The 24,927-nt window shown below is 41.7% G+C and overlaps 1 protein-coding gene across 1 annotated transcript in view; it reads left to right on the top strand.

Moving 5' to 3' along the window:
• The window catches only part of LOC126188809 (atrial natriuretic peptide receptor 1), a 783,072-nt gene that overhangs the window by 694,781 nt on the left and 63,364 nt on the right, over nt 1-24,927 (top strand). The window contains exon 23 of the mRNA XM_049930422.1: nt 22,082-22,180. Within this exon, the coding sequence (XP_049786379.1) occupies nt 22,082-22,180 (99 nt within the window). The remainder of the gene's footprint in view (nt 1-22,081; nt 22,181-24,927) is intronic.

The following is a 24,927-nucleotide window of genomic DNA, read 5'->3' as shown; positions in this document are numbered from 1 at the left end:
ATCACAAATTTAGCATTGGATGGCAGCGTGGGGGGTAAAAATCGTAGAGGGAGACCAAGAGATGAATACACTGAGCAGATTCAGAAGGATGTAGGTTGCAGTAGGTACTGGGAGATGAAGAAGCTCAGGATAGGGTAGCATGGAGAGCTGCATCAAATCAGTCTCAGGACTGAAGACAACAACAACAACTACTACAACTTTGTGGTCACTGATTCCTGTATCCATCATGATGCTCTCTATTTGCTGATGCTAAGAGGTCTAGTACGCTATCGCAACCTTTTATGATTTGTGTGGACTCAAAACAATTTTCAGAGAAAGCATTTAGAACACTTTTGAAAGATGTTTTATGGTTACCACCAACTTTAAACATTTATTTTTGCCAACATATGAAGGGCAGGTGGAAATCACCACCCACTGTAACTGTATGAATAGCGTTCTTATTTGAAATAAGATTCAAAATTTCTTTGAGCCTTTCAGCAAGTATCATCTGAGTCAGAGGTCATTAAAAGAAACCAAGTATCAATTTATTTCAGTTGTTGATCACAACCTCTATCAGTATTAATTCACAGAAACTACTTTACTTCAATTTCACAACAAGATGAACTACTTATAACAATAATAAATGAGCTACCACCAACTGAATTTAATCTGCTCTTGCTGAACACCTCTTCTCTCCTGATACCATCAGATTGTTCTGTCACACATTGACCATAACTTTTTGTATAGTGACAAGTAGCAAGGATTACAATATCTGTTCAAATTTACATCGAACTTGGCAGAATGAGCACACTTATCAGTATGATGCTTTACCCCATCTGGCCTAAATGCAGTTGGGAAGAGTGTCATGAAGCAGTTATATCCTCTTCTGACACCAGCTGGCCCACAACTGTTGTAATTGGTCCTTGATGTAATGGGTACTGGCACTGGAATGGAGTTGACATCTGAGTTAGACACATGTGTGTTCTACCATGAACAGATCTGTGGATTGTACCGGCCTCAGTATCATGAAGGCAGTTCAGAGAGATGTGCGATGTGTGAAAAAGCATTGTCCTGTTGAAAAGTGACACCACAATACTAGTGCAAGAGAGAAAAACACAATGATACATGATATCTGTGATGTATGTTTATGCTGTCAGAATTCCTTCAATCAGTGAAACTCATGATCTTCAGTCATACCCAATGGGTTCCAAGGCAATGTTGCCAGAAGTAACACCACTATCTCTCTCCAGAACATTGGAACAATAGGACCTCTCCTGAGGTCACCACAACACTCACTGAGAATGTTCATCCAGGGAAGTGCAGAACTGCAATTCACTACTGAAATCAGCTTGACACCATTCACCAGCTGTACATGTTTCCTGCTCCTGCTTCTAGTGTTAATGGCATCTTATATATGAGGCAGTAAATCCCTAATCCAGTTGCTACTAGTTCCAGTCAATAGGGTGGCATGACAAAATGTAGCAGGGAGTCCATTACATGTCCTCAGATGGCAAGTGCAGATGTGAAGGGGTTACACTGCATTTGGTGCACCTGGTGTTTCTTCCTTGTGCTGGTCAGATGTGGTCAACTGAAATCTTGATGATGACTATGCCCTCACTTTCCCACTGTCGCAAATTCGACTCTCCGCAAATAATGGAATGCTATTGATTATGAAATGTCGTTAAAGAAATATTAAATTTTATCTTTTGCTTTTAACTTAATTTACTGTCGTGCGAACTTTGTTGTAGAACCACTCTCTTAATTTATTGTGGTAAAACAAAATGTCTTAAGGATTATGTACATTTAAAGAAAAATATTACGTGCACTCATATTAACCGGATAGTAATATTTTGTTGAGAACTGAGTCCTTTAAATCATTCGGCCTTGGCATACACTTTCCAGATGCAGTGGGTTTTTTTTTTTATTAAATATTTTTTACTGAAGTTTATCCCGGCACTAGCCATAGAACACAAGATTATCTCTATCAGGAGAAAATGTTTTAATTACAGCCAAGCCGACATTTATCACTGATCAAACCTATTTCACCACTCATTTGATTTATAGATGACGTGGGCAAGCCAATTTACATAATAATTCACACTTTTGATAAATACTGATATATTTCGCACAAACAACAAGTCAACTCACATTAATTCGTAACTCTTCATCTAATGGCGGCTAAGTCCAGACAGAGACAAGAGAAGTCTATAAATTCGTTAAAAGCTCCTCCACAGCGTCCTACCTCGATAACGTCTTAACTCTGCTGAACAACCACGATGGATACACAACTCGCCCAGATCGGCGCACATGTCACAAAAAAACTGTGAAAATGCCAGAGAACGTTACAGTGCCCACAATACAGGTTAACGAATCAGGCGCGTCTAATGGGCGCGAGCATAGCTGCACATCGCGTCTGCTAGAGCGGCCAACTGACACTTCCTCCCTCTTTCCTCACTCAAGCTACTCTGTTCTCCACGCGACAGAGAGTCTCCACACGCAAAGATAAACAGCGGCGCGACTATTAACATTTCTTTGTAAATTGATTTCTGGCAAATTTTTATATCGCTGATACCGCAAATACTGACACGTTTTACATTCACATAAATAATACAGAAAAATTCCTATCCTAAATACAGAGAAATATTACAATAAAAATATAATGAAAATAACAAACATATTTTATACCACATTCAGTAATATCTTTGGTTGAATAATTACGATGTACATACGACTTGCCCAGATCGGCGTATATGTTACAAATAAATTGTGAGAATGCCAGGGAACGTTACATTGCCCCCTGGCAGCATTTGGCAAAGAAGTTTTACACTTTGACACAATGGTGCCAGTAACGTTCTTTACACTTCTGTATGTTTTATGGAATGGCTCTTTCATTTAGTCCCAGGGTTATATAAGTTCATGGCTCCCCCATTTGGGCGTAGGCAATCAGGAAACCTGGGCAAAACTGTGCCGGAGCCCAGCCATCCCAGTTGGTTTATAGTCAGTATTGCCCTTTTACCAGTTATTCATTTGAATTAAATTTGCAGTTTGTCACAAACGGGGTTACACAATTACACAATATCACAGTCACATACACATGTTCAATGTTTATCAAAATGAAGTCATTAACATGTTATTCAGTTTATGTGAACATTTCACAAAGTCAATAATGTATTTGGTGAGCGGTGCGGAGTGATTGTTGGGCGGCGCTCGGCGCGGCGCGCTGACTCCGTGTAGGCCACTGCCCCCATCGTTGACAGCTACGGCGCGGAGGGGCGTGGCTGTCTGGTCTGCTACGGGCTGCTGTGGCCGCTGCATAGCTGATGTAGCCGGATGCGCGTTGGATATCAGCTCGCCCGTGCGACGTCCTCTCGCGGTGCTCCAGGAAACATGCAACAAGTTCACAAACAGTATACTATCCTTATTTCCTGCTGTGGGAAAGAACGCACACAGTTAGTGGTAGTTATTACTCAGTAGGCCTTCACTAGTCTGGTTTGCACAATGTTTCGTTGTCACAGTAACACTTTTATGGGCACACAATATTCTTCACCATGTCATGACTTGTCATTAGTCACACACAAGTTTTCACCTTAGGACAAAATCAAAATGTATTTTTGTAGTCAATGCGCTTTCCTAGCGTCCCTTGACACACGAGAGTTAAAATTTGACACTAAGTTCATCCACCGTCCGTTATCGGTTCACTGTTCGTGTTGTGCTAGTTCCTTATCCACTTGCACACACGGCAATGATACAGTTATTACTTATACACCACTACTCCGTGACGTATTGCTGCAGGTTTAACAGTCACTGTCTGTCTCTGCCGCACAATACTGCACTTTTGTTAAAGTTCCTTTATTTCTATTTACAATGTCCGCTGCTCAATTTTGTTTGTAACAGCACATTCGTAACTCTTTACCAGGGTGTGAGTTTTGCGTACATGGTAACAAATATTCAAAATTCGTATTAGTTTGCCCAAAGTCATCTATATTCGTGTTCGATTAGATTATATTTGTGCATTCCAGCCGGATTCAGGCATATTGTTCAATAACTCCTTTATTTACATGTCACACTTTACTATCAACGTCCTACGTAACTACAGTGTAGTCTCTGTAGGCAAAAATTTACTTGGACTGTATCTAGCTAGCTCTTTCTTACTGACTGAATCTGCACATGCTTCAATTGAAGCTTTTTTTTTTTGTGAGTAACTTCACATTACATAACTTTACAACAAAGTTGCCTCCCGTGGTGCCCTCGGGTCACTACTGGGTGCAATATTTTTTATAATACTGGTGAGATAATAAAGTTCTCAGGGCCTTATATTACTGATATTGTTCTGGGTTCGGATCTGTCAATCTGACAGCTACACATACATACATACATACACATAATAGAAAGGAATGTGCCATGAAATATTTCAAATTTGACACACATATTGGAAATTATGTAGTACACTAACTAATCCTTATTTAAATGTTCTTCTTGACTGATTTTTGTCACAGCTTAACACTACAAATAATTGCACTAATCAGATTATCAGATTTAGATTTAGAGCATGATTTAGATAACACAAATTAAAAGAGTACATAACACAAATATCCATACACATGAGAAAGTCAATCATATCCTTATAACTAAACACTTCTACATTAGTACACTTTATTAATGTTCATTATTTACAAAAGAACGGTGTCCGCATAGGACTATTAGTCTTTTACTGTAGGAATGCTTTTACATCCTTACGCGGATACAGTCCCCGTACTCTCCCTGAGTGGGGATCTGCTAAGAGATAGCTACACTCATGTGGCACACTTACTACTCTAAAAGGTCCATTATACACCAATTGCCACTTGCTATTCTGTTTCAAGGATGCCGAGGACTTAGGATGATTGCGTAAGAGTACCAAGTCCCCAACACTAAATTTTAGGTTATTCGTCACATGTCGATTATATTTTTCTTTCCTTTTCTGGGCGCACCTGGTAAGGTTGTACCCTGCTTTTCTTATCTTCTCTTCCTTAGGCTCAGGAATGACTGGGACCTTAGGTAAAGGTGCCAGCCACTCGTTCAGAACTCTATTATTATTCATTAATATCTCATTTGGTGGATACCCCGTAGAAGCATGCGGGGTTGCGTTGTGAATTTCTACAAACTTATGTATCAGATCTGGCCACCTTGTGTGCTTATATGCAATGTATAACCTGAAAAATTTATTTAACTCTCCAAATATTCTCTCTACTAAACTTGCTTGTGGGTGAAAGCGGGAAATTAGTATATGCTTTATATCTTGTTCATGTAAATAGTTTTTCCAGGTATGGCCTGTAAAATAGGAAGCATTATCCGATATTATGGCTTCAGGCTTACCTACTTGTGTAAAATATTCGTTGGCTACCCATTTCACTATTCCACGAGCAGTGGCTGATTTAAGGCAGTATATTTTTAAATATTTTGAGAAAAGGTCATATACCGCTAAAATGTACTTCAATCCACCCCTGGCTCTGGGGTAGGGTCCTGCTATGTCTATAGACACTAACTGAAGTGGTCGATGAGGCACAATAGGATGCAGTTCAAACCTTGTGGACTTATTTTGAAACTTAGCTTTTTGGCACAGAGGACAAGTCCTGATAATGGTGCGAGTCTGCTGGCTTATCCCCTTAAAATAACAGAATTTGGATAAAATCCTTATTGTTTTGCCTATCCCAGCGTGACCCCATGCTAAATGCGTGTGCCACACTACAGCTGGGATAGCCTGTTGTGGTATACACACGACTCCATAGTCATTTGACACACCTGTTTTGTGATACAGAATATTATCTACTATTTTGAAATTCTGAACACTTTTAAGATTTGTTCCTTCTTTAATTTTACCTATGATGTCTCCCCAGATCGGATCAGTTTCCTGCAATATAGACATATTCTTACACATGTGTAAAAAATCCCTCCTATGTACCTTATCTTGTACTAAGAGAATTCGATATTCCTCCGATTGTTCTAAAATATTTGTCATTGAGGATTGCCCTAGTGGAAGCCTCGACAAAGCGTCTGCCACAACATTATCTTGTCCTTTTAGGTACATGATTTTAATTTTATATTCCTGTAATGCTAACCTCCATCTTAGCAAGCGGGTATGGTGTAATTTGCAAGTCATTAAATAGCTCAGAGCCTGGTGGTCACTGAATACTTTGACTTCTTTACCATAGATGTAATAGTTAAATTTCTTTACCGCCCAAACCACTGCAAGAGCCTCTAATTCGGTAGCAGAATATGCTCTCTCGCAGCTGTTTAGTGTGCGGCTGGCAAACCCGATTACATTGATTGTTGTCGGGTCGTTGCTCCTGTCCCACTGAAATAAACAAGCACCCAGACCGTATGAACACGAATCTGTCGCTATACAAAAACCTTTTGTCATGTCTGGGTGTCGCAATATGTTTGCATTCACCAAGGAGTTTTTGATCGCGTCAAATGCGCGTTGACATTCTTCTGTCCACACCCAGTGCGCATTTTTACGCAACAGGCTCAATAACGATTCGTTATTCATTAATTGGTTTGGGACAAACCGTCTAAAAAAGGATGCTAGACCTATAAATGCTTTGAGCTGTTTCTTAGTTCTCGGACTAGGAAACCCATGAATTGCATCAAGTTTTTTACTGTCAGGTTTGATGCCTTGTGGGGTTATTATGTGACCTAGAAATTTAATCTGATTACGTCCAAATTTGGATTTATCAAGATTCGCTGTTACCCCCGCTTGCTTAAACCTTTCTAAGACTTTACTCAGTAGTTCTACGTGCTCCTCCCAGGTGGCAGTGGCAATCACCAGATCGTCTACATACACTGTTACCCTTTGCAGCAAATCCGGACCCAAAACCGCGTCGAGGGCTGTTATGAAAACTCCTGCACTTACATTTAGGCCGAAAGGTAGTACCCTAAATTGGTAGCTTCTTCCCCCAAATATAAATGCAGTATACTTCCTCGACTCGGGTGTAAGCGGGATTTGCCAGAAAGAACTTCTCATATCAATAGATGTCAAATATTGCACTCCATGAAATTTTTGAATTTGCTCATCAAGGTTTTCCGGATGAGTCCTGACAGGTACAATAATTTCATTTATGTCTCTTGCATCTAGTACTAACCGTACCTGTCCGTCAGCTTTTGTTACCGCCACCAATGGACTACTATAAGGGGACCAAGACGGTTCTATTATTCCCCACTCGATTAGTTTTCTTATTTCTTTAACTACTATTTCCTTCTTGGACCAAGGAATGGAGTATGAGGCTCGACAGTAAGTTTTGTGAGGCTTTACCTCGATCTTGTATTGATATCCCTTAACAACTCCTGGTCGTTCAGAAAATACATCTGCATAATTAGATAATAACTGTACTAATTCCTGCTGTTGCATTGAATTTAAATTTTCGGACTGTGACACTTTGTTCACTAATACGTCCATATTCGCTTTTAATTGATCACCTTGTACGTCAGGATAATAGAGATTCTGTCCTGGACAATGATTGTCTAATTGTAGTATCGACTGATTCCTACATTTGATATTAATAGCGTTACAATTAGGTACAGGTACCTCTTCTGATCTGAGCATCGACAATTCTATTCTCCTACCAGCATTCATCAAACTTAATTTTCCCCGAGAAAGGTCGATTATTGCGTCCCTTTCTCTCAAAAAATCTACCCCCAAAATGCAGGCTACCTTTAAACCCTTTACTACCAGGAATGAGCTCGCTATGGCTTCTTCCCCTATATACATCTCTACCCGCACTTGGAGTTTAATTATTTGTCGCTGTGCACTTATGGCTCCAGTGACTCTACAATTATTCACGGGAAAAGTCAGCATACGCCTTTCCTTCCCCAGTACCTTGAATAAGTCCATACTCATGACACTAACAGTAGCACCTGTATCTACGACCGCTTGCACATCAATATTGTTAATTTTAATTTCTATTATCACCTGTACTTTGTCTTTGTGTTCCTTTATGCACGTGGATGGTTCAGTTATTAATTCATCTCCCATCTGTACCCCGTCATTATACCTAAGGATATAGATTTTGTTCGGTGTTTTGTTTTGTGTCGGGCTGCTCTCACTCCAAACCTCAGCCGACGATGGAGAGCGTATCTCGGCTGCATCTAGTTTGTTGAATTATTGCTAGTGGATGGGCGTGGCTGCTCTGTGTCACTGACCTCCACTATGTGCACGTTGTGTTGCGTCGGCCGCCACGGCTGCGCAATTGGCGCATTTTGTGGTGGCGGTCGGTTATCACTGTTTTGCCGGTCCGGACTGGGCCTCTGGTTCTGTGGCCAAGTTCGGTTTGCATCATTATAAGTATTAGTGTTGTACGGCCCCCTGGCATTTTTCCATCTATGATTGCTTGGTGGGCCTGTTTCATACCGGTCATCGAACCTCCTCTTCCGGTCATTATTCACCGGCTGACTATTGCCGTTCCGGTCTCTACCTCTATTTCCGTTTTGTGCATACTCTTGTCTCCTATTATTACCTCCGCCGTTTCCATTACTGGTTGGAGGCATGTTATTTCTACCATTTCTATAACCGTTTCCGTTACTTCTAGCCTGTTCAGAGGCTGCCTTAACGTCCTCCTGAATCAGGTCAATTGAGTCCAGAACAGACAAGAAATGTTCCATATCATTTTCGGGCACGTGTATAAGCTTTTCCTTTACATGTATCGGCAAGTGTGATTTCAAAAGTCTGATCAAATCCCGAGATGAAATCTGTTCGTCCCAGTAACGGGTCTTATTAATGTACTTCTCAAAATATTTTCGCAAATTGCCTAGTCGTGGAGAATACGGCTCTGGATTATATACTTCCTTCCGTAATCTCTCCTGAATACATGTTGACCAATATTTGGCCAAGAATGCCTTTTCGAATTGCTCATATGTATCACAACTGTCAGCTGCTTCGGTTGCCCATAATGCAGCATCTCCTTGTATGTAAGACATAACAAACTGTATTTTCTGGGTATGACTCCAAACGCTAGGCAAAATGTTTCTAAATCCCTTGATAAACACTACAGGGTGAACAGATTTCTTCTCCGTTGTAAAGATCTGAAACTGTCGATTCCTAATCAGACTTTCTTCAATTACTACTTTAGAATGACATTTATTTGTTCCGCTTACATTGGTTGCCTGTTCTGTCTCGCAGTCGCAATTTTTTACTGCAGTATTTATATGCCTATCATTGTTGGACTTGGCTGGCGTGACATACGCCTGCGCATCGTCTTGCCGCAGGCTTAGCTCCATTTCGGCAAGACGGCGGTCCACACTCCGCTGCCACAGCGGAATGTCCTTTTGCACTATCTTTTTAAGATTTTGCACATCCGTAGTTGAGTCCACCTCTCTGGCCTCAATTGCGGCGTGCACTTTCTCATCTAATTCCTTTGTGAAGTTACGTTCTACTTTGTGCACATGTTCGATCACTTTGTTCTCAATTACGTGAGTTGTGTTAAGTTCTAGTTGTTCGACCCTATTAGTCAGGACACTGACTTCCTCTGCGATATTGGCATTAGCCACCTGAATACTATCTAGTCTTTCGCTTAATTCTTGCATCGTTTGGGGCATGGTTTCATATTTTTGTTTCAAGCTAACAATGTCACCTTGCATAACTTCTAAAGTTTGCATCAACTGCAAGTCCCTCTCTCGCAGGCGTCGGTCACGCTCTGCTTGTTTAGCATCACGTTCTTTATCGCGTTCTGCTTGCATACAGGCAAATTCAGCTACCAATCTCTGGTCCCGTTCTGCTTGCATTTGTACAAATTCAGCTTGGAAATTGAGCATGCGCTCGAACATAACTCTTAATGATTGCACTTCTGACATCACACCACTCTCTGGTCCGTGTCCAGTGCTTGCGGTGGGCACAGTATTTTCACTATCAACTGAATTACTGGGTGGCAGTGGCAACATTTCTTGCCCTTCTGCCCCCAGATTCTCACATTGTACTTCCTGAACTACGTCACTAATATTACTTTGTGTCCCACTTTCCAACTCGGTATCACTACTGACTGACTGTTGCTCTTTATCCATGTTGATATCTTTCTGACTACGCAATTTAACCATAGTAAGCAAAGGAAATAAAATCTGAACTAAATATCCTAACACTCAGGTTTCACTGACATAATCACACAAGAAATGGACATTAACTAATACACACTTACTATATACTACAATGACTAACTACTTAAGTGTCCTGTTATTTTAAAACAAAATACTAACAACAAGCACACCACTAATGATCCGAGAACACTGCACTGAGGCTACTTTACTACCCACAGGACAACTACACTGTAGCTTTACCTTTTGGTGATCTATCTTGGGTGCAGCTGCCCCCTGATATTGTGGAAGGTTATTAATTTTTCAAAATAATGAGCTCTCTTCTTCAGCTTGCTCCGGATACATAGTGTTCTCATGCAAAAAATCATACACAGGTATTACTACACGCAATACATACAATACATGAAAAAATTATTAAATGTTCTCCAACAAAGTTCGACTATATTAATTCCCTAGTTATCTCACGGGTATTTAGTGGCCACTGCATATTCGGGCCCCACGTTGGGCGCCATATGTCGCAAATTCGACTCTCCGCAAATAATGGAATGCTATTGATTATGAAATGTCGTTAAAGAAATATTAAATTTTATCTTTTGCTTTTAACTTAATTTACTGTCGTGCGAACTTTGTTGTAGAACCACTCTCTTAATTTATTGTGGTAAAACAAAATGTCTTAAGGATTATGTACATTTAAAGAAAAATATTACGTGCACTCATATTAACCGGATAGTAATATTTTGTTGAGAACTGAGTCCTTTAAATCATTCGGCCTTGGCATACACTTTCCAGATGCAGTGGGTTTTTTTTTTTATTAAATATTTTTTACTGAAGTTTATCCCGGCACTAGCCATAGAACACAAGATTATCTCTATCAGGAGAAAATGTTTTAATTACAGCCAAGCCGACATTTATCACTGATCAAACCTATTTCACCACTCATTTGATTTATAGATGACGTGGGCAAGCCAATTTACATAATAATTCACACTTTTGATAAATACTGATATATTTCGCACAAACAACAAGTCAACTCACATTAATTCGTAACTCTTCATCTAATGGCGGCTAAGTCCAGACAGAGACAAGAGAAGTCTATAAATTCGTTAAAAGCTCCTCCACAGCGTCCTACCTCGATAACGTCTTAACTCTGCTGAACAACCACGATGGATACACAACTCGCCCAGATCGGCGCACATGTCACAAAAAAACTGTGAAAATGCCAGAGAACGTTACAGTGCCCACAATACAGGTTAACGAATCAGGCGCGTCTAATGGGCGCGAGCATAGCTGCACATCGCGTCTGCTAGAGCGGCCAACTGACACTTCCTCCCTCTTTCCTCACTCAAGCTACTCTGTTCTCCACGCGACAGAGAGTCTCCACACGCAAAGATAAACAGCGGCGCGACTATTAACATTTCTTTGTAAATTGATTTCTGGCAAATTTTTATATCGCTGATACCGCAAATACTGACACGTTTTACATTCACATAAATAATACAGAAAAATTCCTATCCTAAATACAGAGAAATATTACAATAAAAATATAATGAAAATAACAAACATATTTTATACCACATTCAGTAATATCTTTGGTTGAATAATTACGATGTACATACGACTTGCCCAGATCGGCGTATATGTTACAAATAAATTGTGAGAATGCCAGGGAACGTTACACCACACAGTCGCACACAAGGCTACAGGCACTGCCTTTGCCCCACAAGACTGGATACTGCATGATTTGACAATCTGTCTAAACGAGAAACACCATGAGGCCCTTTTCACACTCCCTCTGGTGCTGATGACTTGCCTCACACAAGTATATAGAATCTCCACATTTTTCACAGTGATCACTCAACATCTGGTGCTGCTCATGCTGTTTATATACCCTGCCAGGTCTGAAAACAACAAAAACAGTAAAAATGGTTCAAATAGCTCTGAGCACTATGGGACTCAACATCTGAGGTCATAAGTCCCCTAGAACTTAGAACTACTTAAACCTAACTAACCTAAGGACATCACATACACCCATGCCCGAGGCAGGATTCGAACCTGCGACCGTAGCAGTCCCGTGGTTCCGGACTGCAGCGCCAGAACCGCTAGACCACCGCGGCCGGCCAAAAACAGCAATAACATTATTTGCATTCCTTTCCATTGTCATGTAGAACTGCAGTTCTAATCACTTACATGCCTGCTGGGTGTGTATGTGCAAGAAGTTTATTGACATCTGACCATGTCTTCTGCTGCTTCACTTTTTTTTGTCAGGTAGTGTGTTATGAAATGACTGATGCAAAAGCCATGGGTTCATGGTTGGTCACTGGTTGGTGCCAAGTTTTTCATGCAAATTTTTGAAGAACATGCCTTAAACACAGCTTGTCTTTGCACATCCTGACTACTTACTATGTAAAGGACACTTTTTTGATTTGGACTTACCAGCAAGGAAATTTTGCAGCAGTTCTGAGCAGCATACAACCCAATATAAAGCATATAATGGAAATTAGGAAGAAAGGAAAGCTACTCTTCTTAGATGTTCTAGTTTAGTGGATGCTACATGTTTGGCTTGGCTAATCAGTGTATCATAAACCAACACACACATGGATCCATATCTCAGGCACAGTTTACACCATATTTCCCTAAAGAGAGCTGTGTTGAAGAGTTTGAAACATAAAGCTAAAAAAAATACTAGACAAGATCATTTTGGTGCCTAAATAAACATGACAGCTCTCTCTAGAGATTTCAAATCCAAATCCAGTCAATCAACACAAGATCATCATACAATGTTCCTTCCATTCTGTGGAGCAACCTCAAGTAAAATTAAAAGAATCTTAAACAGACATGGGGTTTTACCATCCCCTCATTGCCTAGAACAGTCATAGAGATGCTGTACACTGTGAATGACAGTTATGACCATAGAGTCTTAGGTGTTTATAATATTCCAGGTGAGCGTGTCAGTAGTTTCATGGGACAGCTCCAGGTGAATGTGGCATTAGTTACACGAGACAGTTCTTTTACACCATTTCCAAGTTCTGCAACAAACATCAGTGACTCATTAAGAACAGAAATCTAGAAGATCTTCTGTTGGTCAAAATTGCCTTATGAATAAGCACAAGTGTTAAAGCAGATATGGATTCTAGACCACACTTCAAACTACTGTGACTCAATCATCGAAGAGGTTGTGGAAATTAGAATATAATGTCTGCTTGTGTCTGTGTACGTGTGGATGGATATGTGTGTGTGTGCGAGTGTGTATCTGTCCTTTTTTCCCCCTAAGGTAAATCTTTCTGCTCCCGGGATTGGAATGACTCCTTAGCCTCTCCCTTAAAACCCACATCCTTTTGTCTTTCCCTTTCCTTCCCTCTTTCCTGATGAAGCAACCGTTGGTTGCGAAAGCTCGAATTTTTTGTGTATGTTTGTGTGTGTGTTTATCAACATGCAAGCGCTTTCGATGGTAAGTTACATCATCTTTGTTTTTAGATATATTAGAATATACTTTGGTTATAATAGAAGGAAACATTCCACGAAGGAAAAATATACCTAAAAACAAAGATGATGTGACTTACCAAATGAAAGTGCTGGCAGGTCGACAGACACACAAACGAACACAAACATACACACAAAATTCAAGCTTTCGCAACAAACTGTTGCCTCATCAGGAAAGAGGGAAGGAGAGGGAAAGACGAAAGGATGTGGGTTTTAAGGGAGAGGGTAAGGAGTCATTCCAGTCCCGGGAGCGGAAAGACTTACCTTAGGGGGAAAAAAGGACGGGTATACACTCGCACACACACACATATCCATCCACACATATACAGACACAAGCAGACATATTTAAAGACAAAGAGTTTGGGCAGAGATGTCAGTCGAGGCAGAAGTGCAGAGGCAAAGATGTTGATGAATGACAGGTGAGGTATGAGTGGCGGAAATTTGAAATTAGCGGAGATTGAGGCCTGGTGGATAACGGGAAGAGAGGATATATTGAAGAGCAAGTTCCCATCTCCGGAGTTCGGATAGGTTGGTGTTAGTAGGAAGTATCCAGATAACCCGGATGGTGTAACACTGCGCCAAGATGTGCTGGTCATGCACCAAGGCATGTTTAGCCACAGGGTGATCCTCATTACCAACAAACACTGTCTGCCTGTGTCCATTCATGCGAATGGACAGTTTGTTGCTGGTCATTCCCACATAGAATGCATCACAGTGTAGGCAGGTCAGTTGGTAGATCACGTGGGTGCTTTCACACGTGGCTCTGCCTTTGATTGTGTACACCTTCCGGGTTACAGGACTGGAGTAGGTGGTGGTGGGAGGGTGCATGGGACAGGTTTTACACCGGGGGCGGTTACAAGGGTAGGAGCCAGAGGGTAGGGAAGGTGGTTTGGGGATTTCATAGGGATGAACTAAGAGGTTACGAAGGTTAGGTGGACGGCGGAAAGACACTCTTGGTGGAGTGGGGAGGATTTCATGAAGGATGGATCTCATTTCAGGGCAGGATTTGAGGAAGTCGTATCCCTGCTGGAGAGCCACATTCAGAATCTGATCCAGTCCCGGAAAGTATCCTGTCACAAGTGGGGCACTTTTGTGGTTCTTCTGTGAGAGGTTCTGGGTTTGAGAGGATGAGGAAGTGGCTCTGGTTATTTGCTTCTGTACCAGGTCGGGAGGGTAGTTGCGGGATGCGAAAGCTGTTGTCAGGTTGTTGGTGTAATGCTTCAGGGATTCCGGACTGGAGCAGATTCGTTTGCCACGAAGAATATACTTTAGTAGAGATAAGGACTACTCACTCAGCAATATATGGTAGTGGGCCATTGGTACTGATGAACTGCCTAGGATTGTGTCCCATATTGTTCACTATTATGGAAACAAGGCTTTTGTGGATATAGTATCACTGGGGCCAACATACTCTCTGGTCACAGTGGGCACTGTTAGATTATCTGTGGGATTTCATTACTTTGACAGTTAATTGTTTTTTTTTTTGATTAAGAGAATGGGAAAACTCAGATTTTTATAGATAATTAATATGACATATCCACAAAGCAAATATTATAAAATATGCTGGTGTGTTCCCATTGCAGATATCCAGGGCATAAACAACAGAACAATGTATGCACATGATGAAAATGCAGAAGACAACAGAACTGTGAAATGAAGCCTATCACCATTTACAGCCATAGTTCTCTCTCCGATGCACTATAGTTGTTCCACATTGCCACAAAGAAGTTCCAGCTGCTTGCCCAGCCACCTACATTAGGATCACTAAGCAAGGTTGACTACCAATGGAGATAAGGCCACCACAAATAAAAATTCTCAATAATGACAGTTACCACAATTTCAGGATATCACACTGACGTCATCAACAATGTCTAGCCTGTCAAAGCACTATCTCTTTTGAGGTGTCATTTTGTGTTTATTGGGTTCTTATTGTCATCAGCTGAAGAAGGTAATGTTCCAAGATTGAAGAGCAGGTGTGCTAACTGTTGCAAATGGAAAACATATCCAGTAAACAAGGACCTGCGTTGTGAGAATAACTAACAATGACAGAACATGGCTTTTTTTTTTCAGAAGCAGCCATTATATTATTCTTGAAACTTCCCACAAGCATTACAAGCAATCATAGTGTTTGGAAGACTGAAGCTACATGGGCAAAGCTACTCCAACAAGTCCTCATATGAACTATCTGGGTGATTATCTACTGTTGAAGACACACTGACCCCACTGTCATCAGTAACCTGAGTTCTACTCAACAGTTAAACTGTAAAGTTCTACTCTAGTGTGAAAAAGTATCTATCTCCACAAAAGAAATCTACGCATCAGCAAAGTGGACTAGGAGATCTCTGGGTCACTAACTGCTATGAACAGCTGCAACCTACCCTGAAGGTACGGACATTTGACAAGCTGAATGAGCTCAAGAAACACAGCTCAGTGCCATCAGTGGAGTATTATGCTTTGCTACCATTACTGGCCACCCACCAGAGGAATCTATATCCAGCTGCCAGTAGATCACAGCTTGAACAAGGAACAATGTTGGTTAGTACTGGCCATCTTCACCCAGAGTGCAGACAACAGCGACCAGCTGACCCAATGTGAAATTCTGTATCATCATTGGAGATTATCACCCCTTTCAACCTGTGGTCAAAGTGGATGAGCCAGCTGGTGTGGCCGAGCGGTTCTAGGTGCTTCAGTCTGGAGCCGTGCAACCGCTACGGTTGCAGTTTCGAATCCTGCCTCTGGCATGGATGTGTGTGATGTCCTTAGGTTAGTTAGGTTTAAGTAGTTCTAAGTTCTAGGGGACTGATGACCTCAGATGTTAAGTCCCATAGTGCTCAAAGCCATTTGAACCATTTTCTTGAACCAAAGTGGGTGTCTGAGTAAGCAAGCAATGCAACAATCCAGATGTTAAGGGGTCTTGGTCCTCATGATGAAGAAAGATGGTATATGGTTTCTCTGCATGGATTATCAGTGGCTGATTAAAATCGCCAAAACTTATATATACCAACTGCTACAAACTGATGACACCTAGGACTACCTGAAGAGATTGACTTGCTACAGACACATCTAGGCTGATGAGGCTAACTGAGAAGAGACTCCTTTCATAATTTTTGATGGCTTCTATGAGTTAAAAATAATGCCATTATATTTGTGCATCGCTCCCACCACCCCTTTTGGAGGCGTTCATCTGAATCTGAAAAAGTACCTCTTTGTCAACCAGGAAATAAAAATACTGGGCACCTAGGTAACAGAAGTGTAGTTCGTCCTGATTCAGAAAAATGTAAGAGCCATAAAAGGTTATATAATTCCTCAGATATGTAGAGTTTACTTGGAATGTGCTCCTACGACTGTACATTGCTGCAGGAGATGCAAGGCACAGGAAAGATCTTTCTGTATCCTTAAGAAGGTGTTGACATCATCTCAGGACCTGGTATTTTTGATGACAATGCTGAGATGAACCATACACTGATGCATATTGTTTATGATCACTTCCAGAGAAAATCCAAGAAAATGCAGAAAGAGTAACTGTTTACACATCCAGAGTACTCTCCAAGTCCCAGAAGAATTATTCTTTGGCTCAGTGCATTGTAATTATGAGGGTAATCAATAAGTTCTGACACTGTTTACAAAAAGGGCTATTTACTTTTGTGACTGACCACGATTTTTTATTTTGGATGATGTGACTAAATAACAATTTTTAGATATTAAATTTTCAGGAATATGAGTAATAATAGCACACAAAAATAGATGAAAACACAGGGATGCTGACTATCTTTTACCGAATAGGTTGGAGGAAAATTGCAGCGGTAGAGTCGTGGCTGCTCTAACAAACATTGCATCCAAGCTAAGTCAGGATCTGGCATTACTGAAGACCACAATGACTTTTAAGAAGGAAGAAGCTATCACAGGAGATTTCACATTAATAAATTGAACATTGTATAAAAGAAAATTATGACCCAACTGGGTATAAATGGTTCTTCATCAACCTAGCTCATTTTCAGCCACTATACTTAAGTATTTTCATGATGTCCTGAAATCAGCCATCTGGGATGTGTAAAGAGCCTTGATAGAATGAAAACAGCTGCCTAGGCCATGTCTCTACTAATCTGTGACTGTATAGAATGCCAATGAGGGAAGCATATGACTTATTTGCACCCTGGACACACCAGTTCCTCCTGAAGTTTCTCTATTTCACTAGATTGTGGCTGATGTCTTAGGGAGCTTGAGGGATGGGGAAATGTGTGCATTACTGATTGTAGAAAAGTGTTTCAGTCAAGATATGTGTTTCAAGTAATTTCGTGATGCAGTATTAACCACACGATGTCAAATGCCTACCACTTACAGACAAATGGCATCATAAACATTTTAATAAGATGGTAAATATGCTCTTGCTTTACATTGACACACAAGAGAAAAATTGAGATATGATATTCCCCTTCTTGATGTTCACATTCACTACACCAAAACATGCCACTACTTGTTTCATATAGTTTGTTTCTAATCCATGATCAAGAGCCTGAGGAAACAGTGGATATTATGTTTCAGTTTCAACCTTACAATGCTGAGATTAGATGTACTTCTCATTCCAATAGAACCAGAGTCCTCCATCAGGTACCTCAGCCCAGTGAGTTTAAGGTCCACCAGAGTGTGGAACTCTACTATTTCTATTAGGTGGAGCTGCTACTTGTGCCACCATGCCATATCAATGGCCTTGTCTTGCCACAATGTGGCACCTCTCTTGCAACAGTGACTGCTCATGGCAGGACTATAAATTCTGCTGCACCATGGCACAGCTTTCAGTGATGTATTTTCCTCATGCTCTTATTGCTATCCATAAAATACTGCTGTTCTTGTGTATCCACTTTGCTACTCTGTTTGGCTTACTCACTGATCTTGTTAGTTTCTCATGCTGCCTCCTCTTGTACACCCTTTTTTGTTGTCTTCATCCACAGTCAGCGATCTTCATGCTAACAACTACAGGCTGGAGTCTCTGTCAGATTTCAGTCACAATAACTGTTGACAAGATAAAAGGTTAGCAGAATTCCATGGACACAAAGGTCCTGCAACTCTTGGAACTGCAGAAGCAGTTGCAACAACAGTTCTAATAGTAGTTTGTAGAACAGCAAAACCACCAGCAGCAAAATCAGTTGTCCATCAATAATTCACCTTTTGAAGCATCAACTACAGATTCAGGCTACCCACCTAATACACGCAGTAGTCACTTCCCAGGCAGAGAGACACCCACCTGTGTTTCTGCCTTTTAACAATGCCAAAGAGGACTGAGACATATACTTACAGCAGCTGACATTTAATGTCATGGACGATGCTCCTCAACAGTTGCCCTTTCTTCCTTGGGCTTCCCCAGAAACTTGCATACATTTATCTTAGCAAATAAGTTGTCTCCCCTCTTCAATCCAGTCACACTAACATTAGAGGAATGTGCATGTTGCTTCCGAATTATTGTTCACAACAGTTCCATGTGGTTGCATCACAGCTAGAATTTAATCAATATCACAAGCAAACCGGTCAGCCATATCACTCCCAAGTAACCAGTCTCTAAGGATAGAGTCACCAATGCCAATTTACTCACGCAAACTCAGCATGCAAAACCTCATATGCAGACTCTTTGATTGGAGACTTGGAGGTCCGATTGGCTCCAAACCTGGAACTATGCATGACAACCCTTGAGCTGGACAACTCTTGGATGATATTTTGAAAAATGCACAGTTTCGAAATCATACAGGAAGCGAATGAGTACCTCGTGGCTTGACCACAAGTAACAGCAGTCCAGATGACACTTCAAATGGACTCCAGATAAATGTATTATTCTTAAACCACTTCCCAGATGGTGGCATCATGTTTTGTCACTTTCAGGTGTGTCAATGACTTTTGAACAGTCCTTCACACTGCATTGACATGTCTAGCGGGGTCCAGACCATTGCGAACAAAGGTGTCCACTTCCAGGTGGACATGGGAGCAACCGTTTCCTTGTTGAAGCTCCAAATGTATGACTGTCTACATGCTCCAGACTTTTTCCTGCCCTGCCATATGTTGATAGAGTATGGTGACAGTTCTGTTCTCCTCCAGTGTCAATACAGCATCATCGCTGCCTACAGAAAGGTCACATGGCTGATAACACTGCTGTCAGCAGTCACTTATCTGGAAACATTTCCATTCTGGATGCCTTCTCATTGTTTGGTTTCATTGTACCTGACAGGGTTCTGGCCTTCTCTATCAAGCAATTTTTGGAAGGTGTGGATTGAAAATAATCTGTGTCATTAATTCTAATGTGAATACGAAGTTATTGTGGCACTGTTCCATTCCAGGAACCCTATGACCTTTGTGCCCCCATGCATCTATTTTAGAAACTGCTCAGTGGTTTGCCACCAATTGCCACACACGTCTCCTTGTGTCCAGATGCAGTGAGCCATTTTTACCAGGCACTACCTATTCCAGTCTCCTTACAAATAACCATTAAGCAAGAACTCTATTGCCCTCCAAGACACTGGAGTGACTGAACGTGTTAAAACCAGCACTTGGGCCACACCCTTGGTAATGGTAAAAAAGCCAATGGCTCCCTCCAGCTCCACGTAGACATTAAATCAATGATCAATGCCCATGCACAAGAGGAAGCCTACCTCATACCATGTCTGGAGAACCTGCTCACAAATCTTGTCAGAGGAGAATATTTTTCTAAAGAAGACCTTGCTGATGTGTTTGCAGACCCCAGCAGATGAGGAGTTGCAAAGTACCATATTTATCAACACTCCCTTCAGCTTATACAAATAAAAGTGCTTTCCTTTTGGAATCTCTTCCACTCCACCCATCTTTCAAAGATATCTGATGCAGTTAATCATGTCTATCCATGCTTGCACGAACTATATCGACGACTCAATTGTCATGAGCAGTACGTATCAGGATTGCCTGTGGAAACCTTAGCACCCTATTTACTATATTACATGACACAAGGGTAAAGTGCCACTTAGACAAATGTAACTTTTACAGGAATAAGTGGAATAAGTACCAATGGCTTCGCCGCTGTGGTGACACCGGTTCCCGTCAGATCACCGAAGTTAAGTGCTGTCGGGCTGGGCTAGAACTTGGATGGATGACACTCTAGTTTGCCAAGCACTGTTGGCAAGTGGGTTGCACTCAGCCCTTGTGGGGCAAACTGAGGAGCTACTTGATTGAGAAGTAGCAGCTCTAGTCTCGTAAATGACATACGGTTGGGAGAGCAGTGTGCTGACTGCATGCCCCTCCATATCTGCATCCAGTGACACCTGTAGACTGAGGATGACATGGCGGCTGGTCTGTTCGGACAGAGTTATTATAATGGTATTTTGGCCTGTATAAAATCCTATACTGCTTGTCAGATATCACCTACAAAGTTGAAGAACTTACAGCAAGGAGAGAGAGAAAAAAAAGAGATGGTATCCACATCCTTAGCATGAAGCTGTGTAGTATTTCTGAAGAACAGATTGATGTAGAGGCTTCCAATATTAAAGAAATGAAGACCTGTCCACCGGTCACAATGATTCAGTAGCAATTTAATTTGAATGCCACAATGACTATGAGTATATGGCAAATGATCAGACCATGAGGATAATGCCAGCAGACCACTGACTAGATCCAGACAAAGGAAGACACAGTCCAGTCCAAATCTGTGGGTCACCATTCTGCTGATGCTGGTGATAGCTATTGGGCTAATTTGATTAAGACTAGTTGTGGCAGTAAAAATACATGATCTAGATTGTGATTTAATCATGAAATTATAAAACAAATTCAATTTTTTCCCTGATGACACAATACCACCTGTATTACCTTCTGTATGACTAGAGCTCATTTCACTAATTCAGTCAAACAGTAAAATCTCAATGTCCACCTCTAATTGGTTCTGCACAGTTGAGAAGGATAAGAACAATTACTCTTGGTCTCAATGTCTTTGATAACTGAGCCACTACTGTAAAAAATCAGCAGCAATCAGTTTTTATTCTTTTCACATACAGGCCGATATTTCCTTAATTAAAGCTTTTCACTTAGTTTCAGTTTGCAATGTGTCTCCTGTGTTTCCTTTAGCAGATGTTCACAATGTCATTTTGACAAATTTTAAACATAAACACACTGCTTTTGCCTGCCCTCATCTACACAACGGGTGGATCCATCTTACCCTGGGGTCTGAAGCACCTGACCTTTCTTTTTAGCCTTCCCAAGTCCTTCAACTCCCACCCCAGCCCCTATTTTTTCTCTCTCAGGAAGTAACTATTAGTTCCGAAAGCTAGGATAGTGTATTTATTTTTCGATATATCTATCAGCAGCACTAAAATTTCTCCTGATGGTAAGTACTCACCAGCAGTTTTTCTCATAATTTCACCCATTTATGTACCATGTTTACTGGTTGGAAAGCTGCAGGCAAATTAGTTGTGGATAGTTCTATCTGAACTGTAGGAACTTTATTACACCTATTGGTTTAAGATGTCTATATATGCTCAACTATAGTACTCATCTTTTTAGTCAAATTATACTGTCTTGTTTTCTGTACTAATGAACTTCTATATCATTTTTAAAGGACCAGTGTGCGCAGGTGTAGTGGGTCAGAAAATGCCACATTACTGTCTCTTTGGTGACACAGTAAATACAGCCTCTAGAATGGAATCAGGTGGAGAACGTGAGTTTAATTTGTAGATTTCTGAAATAGTAGATCACACCTATATTAAAGTAAAAATGTTATATGTAAGTAGTAAAATAGCCATCTAGGCACAAGAAGTGGAATGATAACATCTAAGACCTATTGTGAACTGTGCAATGCTATATTGCTACTATTAATGATGTACATATTTTGTCAACACTAGTTATAAACATTCTGTGCAAGACACAGACATTACAGGAGACTTTTGATGCACTGGATGTTAATAAGTGAAACTGAAAAGAAGTCATTTTCAGTTTTTCTGTGTGTATGATCTTTTACTGTGAGATGAGTATTTTAATTTAAGAAAAGTGGTATGTGATTTGTCTTAACGGTCCATAGTGCTAAACAGGTTTAGGATTTAGAGTATTTGCTGCCAAAAGTACTATACATGATGCATTTCTGTAAATATTAAAGGGAAAATAGATAATTACATAAAGGGAAAATAGATATTACAAAACATAATGGGATGTAGATTTTTCCAAACATCTGATAAATTTTGGAAATTCTGTAATGGTGCATGCCATTTTTTATTTGTTTATGTAAATGTAGAAAAATGTAGGTATCTTTGTTGTAGTCCTTTAGATATCAACTGTATATCTAACACTCACATTTGCAAGATATGTGTGCGATAGCAACAAATGTCTATCCAATGAATGATAATATTAGTAATCATTCATTCAAGGATCATTTTACAGTGACATAGGATTTTTCAGCTTAGTACAAGGAATTTTTCAACTTAATATAGGACCATGTTTTCCTCTTCTTACTTCCTCCCTGTGTGTGCCTGAAGGCTGACCCATGCGTTCGCATGCGTAGCCGGTGACGGGGTAATGCGTAATTCCCCGCCCTGGGTAGACAAGTAACGCACGCACGTACCCCCTGGTAAAGGCCAGCCCCAGGGAGGGGTGACACCTTCCGACCGTGCCGATTGGTCCCTCCATCTGTTTCTCGGGAGGTGTGACCTGAGGTGTAAACATTCACCTAAGGCGGGAGTGCCCTCTGAGAGGGTCCCCACAAGGAAGGAGCGTGCCATCGGAGACGCTGGCAATCATGGGGGATTCCTCCACAATGGATTTCTCTTCTTCTTCTCTCTCAACTTCCGCCCAAAAACGGAAACTTAACCAGCCACCAGTGACAAAAGTACTACCGCCTGCCCCACAGTTCCTCGTAGTTTCTCAATCTGAGGACGGAAAGGAGTTTTCCTCTGTCAACCCTTTCGTTATCCAGAAGGGCGTAGATGCCATAGCCGGATCTGTCAAGTCTTGTACCAGGTTGCGTAACGGTAACTTGTTACTAGAAACTGAGAGCGCCTTTCAGGCACAAAAACTGCTTCGGGCCACACTCCTGTACACGTTCCCTGTCCGGGTGCAGGCTCACCGCACTTTGAATTCGTCTCGTGGTGTGGTATATACTCGATCACTCGATGGATTGACTAACTAGGAGATTCAGTCTTTCCTCGCTGAGCAGGGCATGACGGCTGTCCATAGGGTCATGAAAAAGGTCAACAATGACCTTGTACCAACCCAGACACTTCTATTGACCTTTGATAGTGTTCATCTGCCGTCGCGCGTCAAAGCAGGCTACGAGGTTATTTCTGTTCGCCCCTATGTCCCGACACCTACGCGCTGCTACCAGTGTCAGCATTTTAATCACACTCGCCAGTCTTGTTCCAATGCAGCTTAATGTGTCACTTGTGGCAGGGATGCCCATGAGGGTGACTGTCCACCTCCGTCTCCTCGTTGTGTGAACTGTCAGGGTGATCATGCAGCGTCCTCCCACGACTGTCCCATCTACAAGGAAGTACGCTGTATACAGGAGATTCGGGTCAAAGAGAAAGTGTCCACCTCGGCTGCTCGCAAGCTATTTGCTAGTAGGAAGCCCACGCTGCTCCCAGTGGGGAAATACAGTACTGTCCTCGCCTCTCTTCAGACTACCAGGGAGGTGGCGACGCAGTCATGCGATCTGACCTTCAGCACTACGGTCGTCCATTCGGCCAGTGCTAAGATTGCCCGGTCGACGTCTCCTCATCCTCCCGTCACCCCTCAGACACAAGCACCTTCATCAGCTTCTGTCAAGACGAAGACCCAGAAGTCAGATGCACGTCCTTCAAGAAGGAACCGTCCCATGCAGACTTCCTACATACCTCGAACTCCCAGCCATTGACCAGTACTTCCACTAAATGACCTTCCAAGAAGGCTCATAGGAAGCACAGTTCTCCTTCTCCGCCACGGTGCATGTCTTCTCCTGCGCCACCCAGCGGTTGCCGCCCCAGGCCGTCATCCGTTTCGCCTGCCCGCACCGCTGGTAGCCGAACATCTGGCCGTTCACCGGTGGAGGAAGCCCCCCCCCTCCCGGCCATCTTAACAAGATGGCTGATGAACCTATAGAACCAATGGACAATGACTGTCCGCCTACTGATAGCGGCGGCAGTGCTCGCTCGAAGCCAGGCCCTCAGCGGCCTTCGAGGTAACCCCTTCTTGCATCTTCTTTTTCTTTTTCTTCTCACGATGGCACTTATTCACTGGAATATTCACAGCATTCGCTCCAACCGAGAGGCCTTAAAGTTGCTGCTCCGCTTGCACTGTCTGCTCGTCGTAGCCCTCCAGGAAACGAAGCTACACCCATGCGATCAAATTGCCTTGGCACACTACACCTCTGTGCGTTTTTACCTACCCCCTGTGGCAGGTATTCCGGGTCATTAAGGGGTTATGTTGCTGGTCCAGGAT

Source organism: Schistocerca cancellata, chromosome 5 (genome assembly GCF_023864275.1).
Source record: "Schistocerca cancellata isolate TAMUIC-IGC-003103 chromosome 5, iqSchCanc2.1, whole genome shotgun sequence".
Lineage (NCBI taxonomy): Eukaryota > Metazoa > Arthropoda > Insecta > Orthoptera > Acrididae > Schistocerca > Schistocerca cancellata.
Note: the sequence above shows the minus strand (reverse complement) of the source record. Positions and strands in the feature narration are given on the sequence as shown.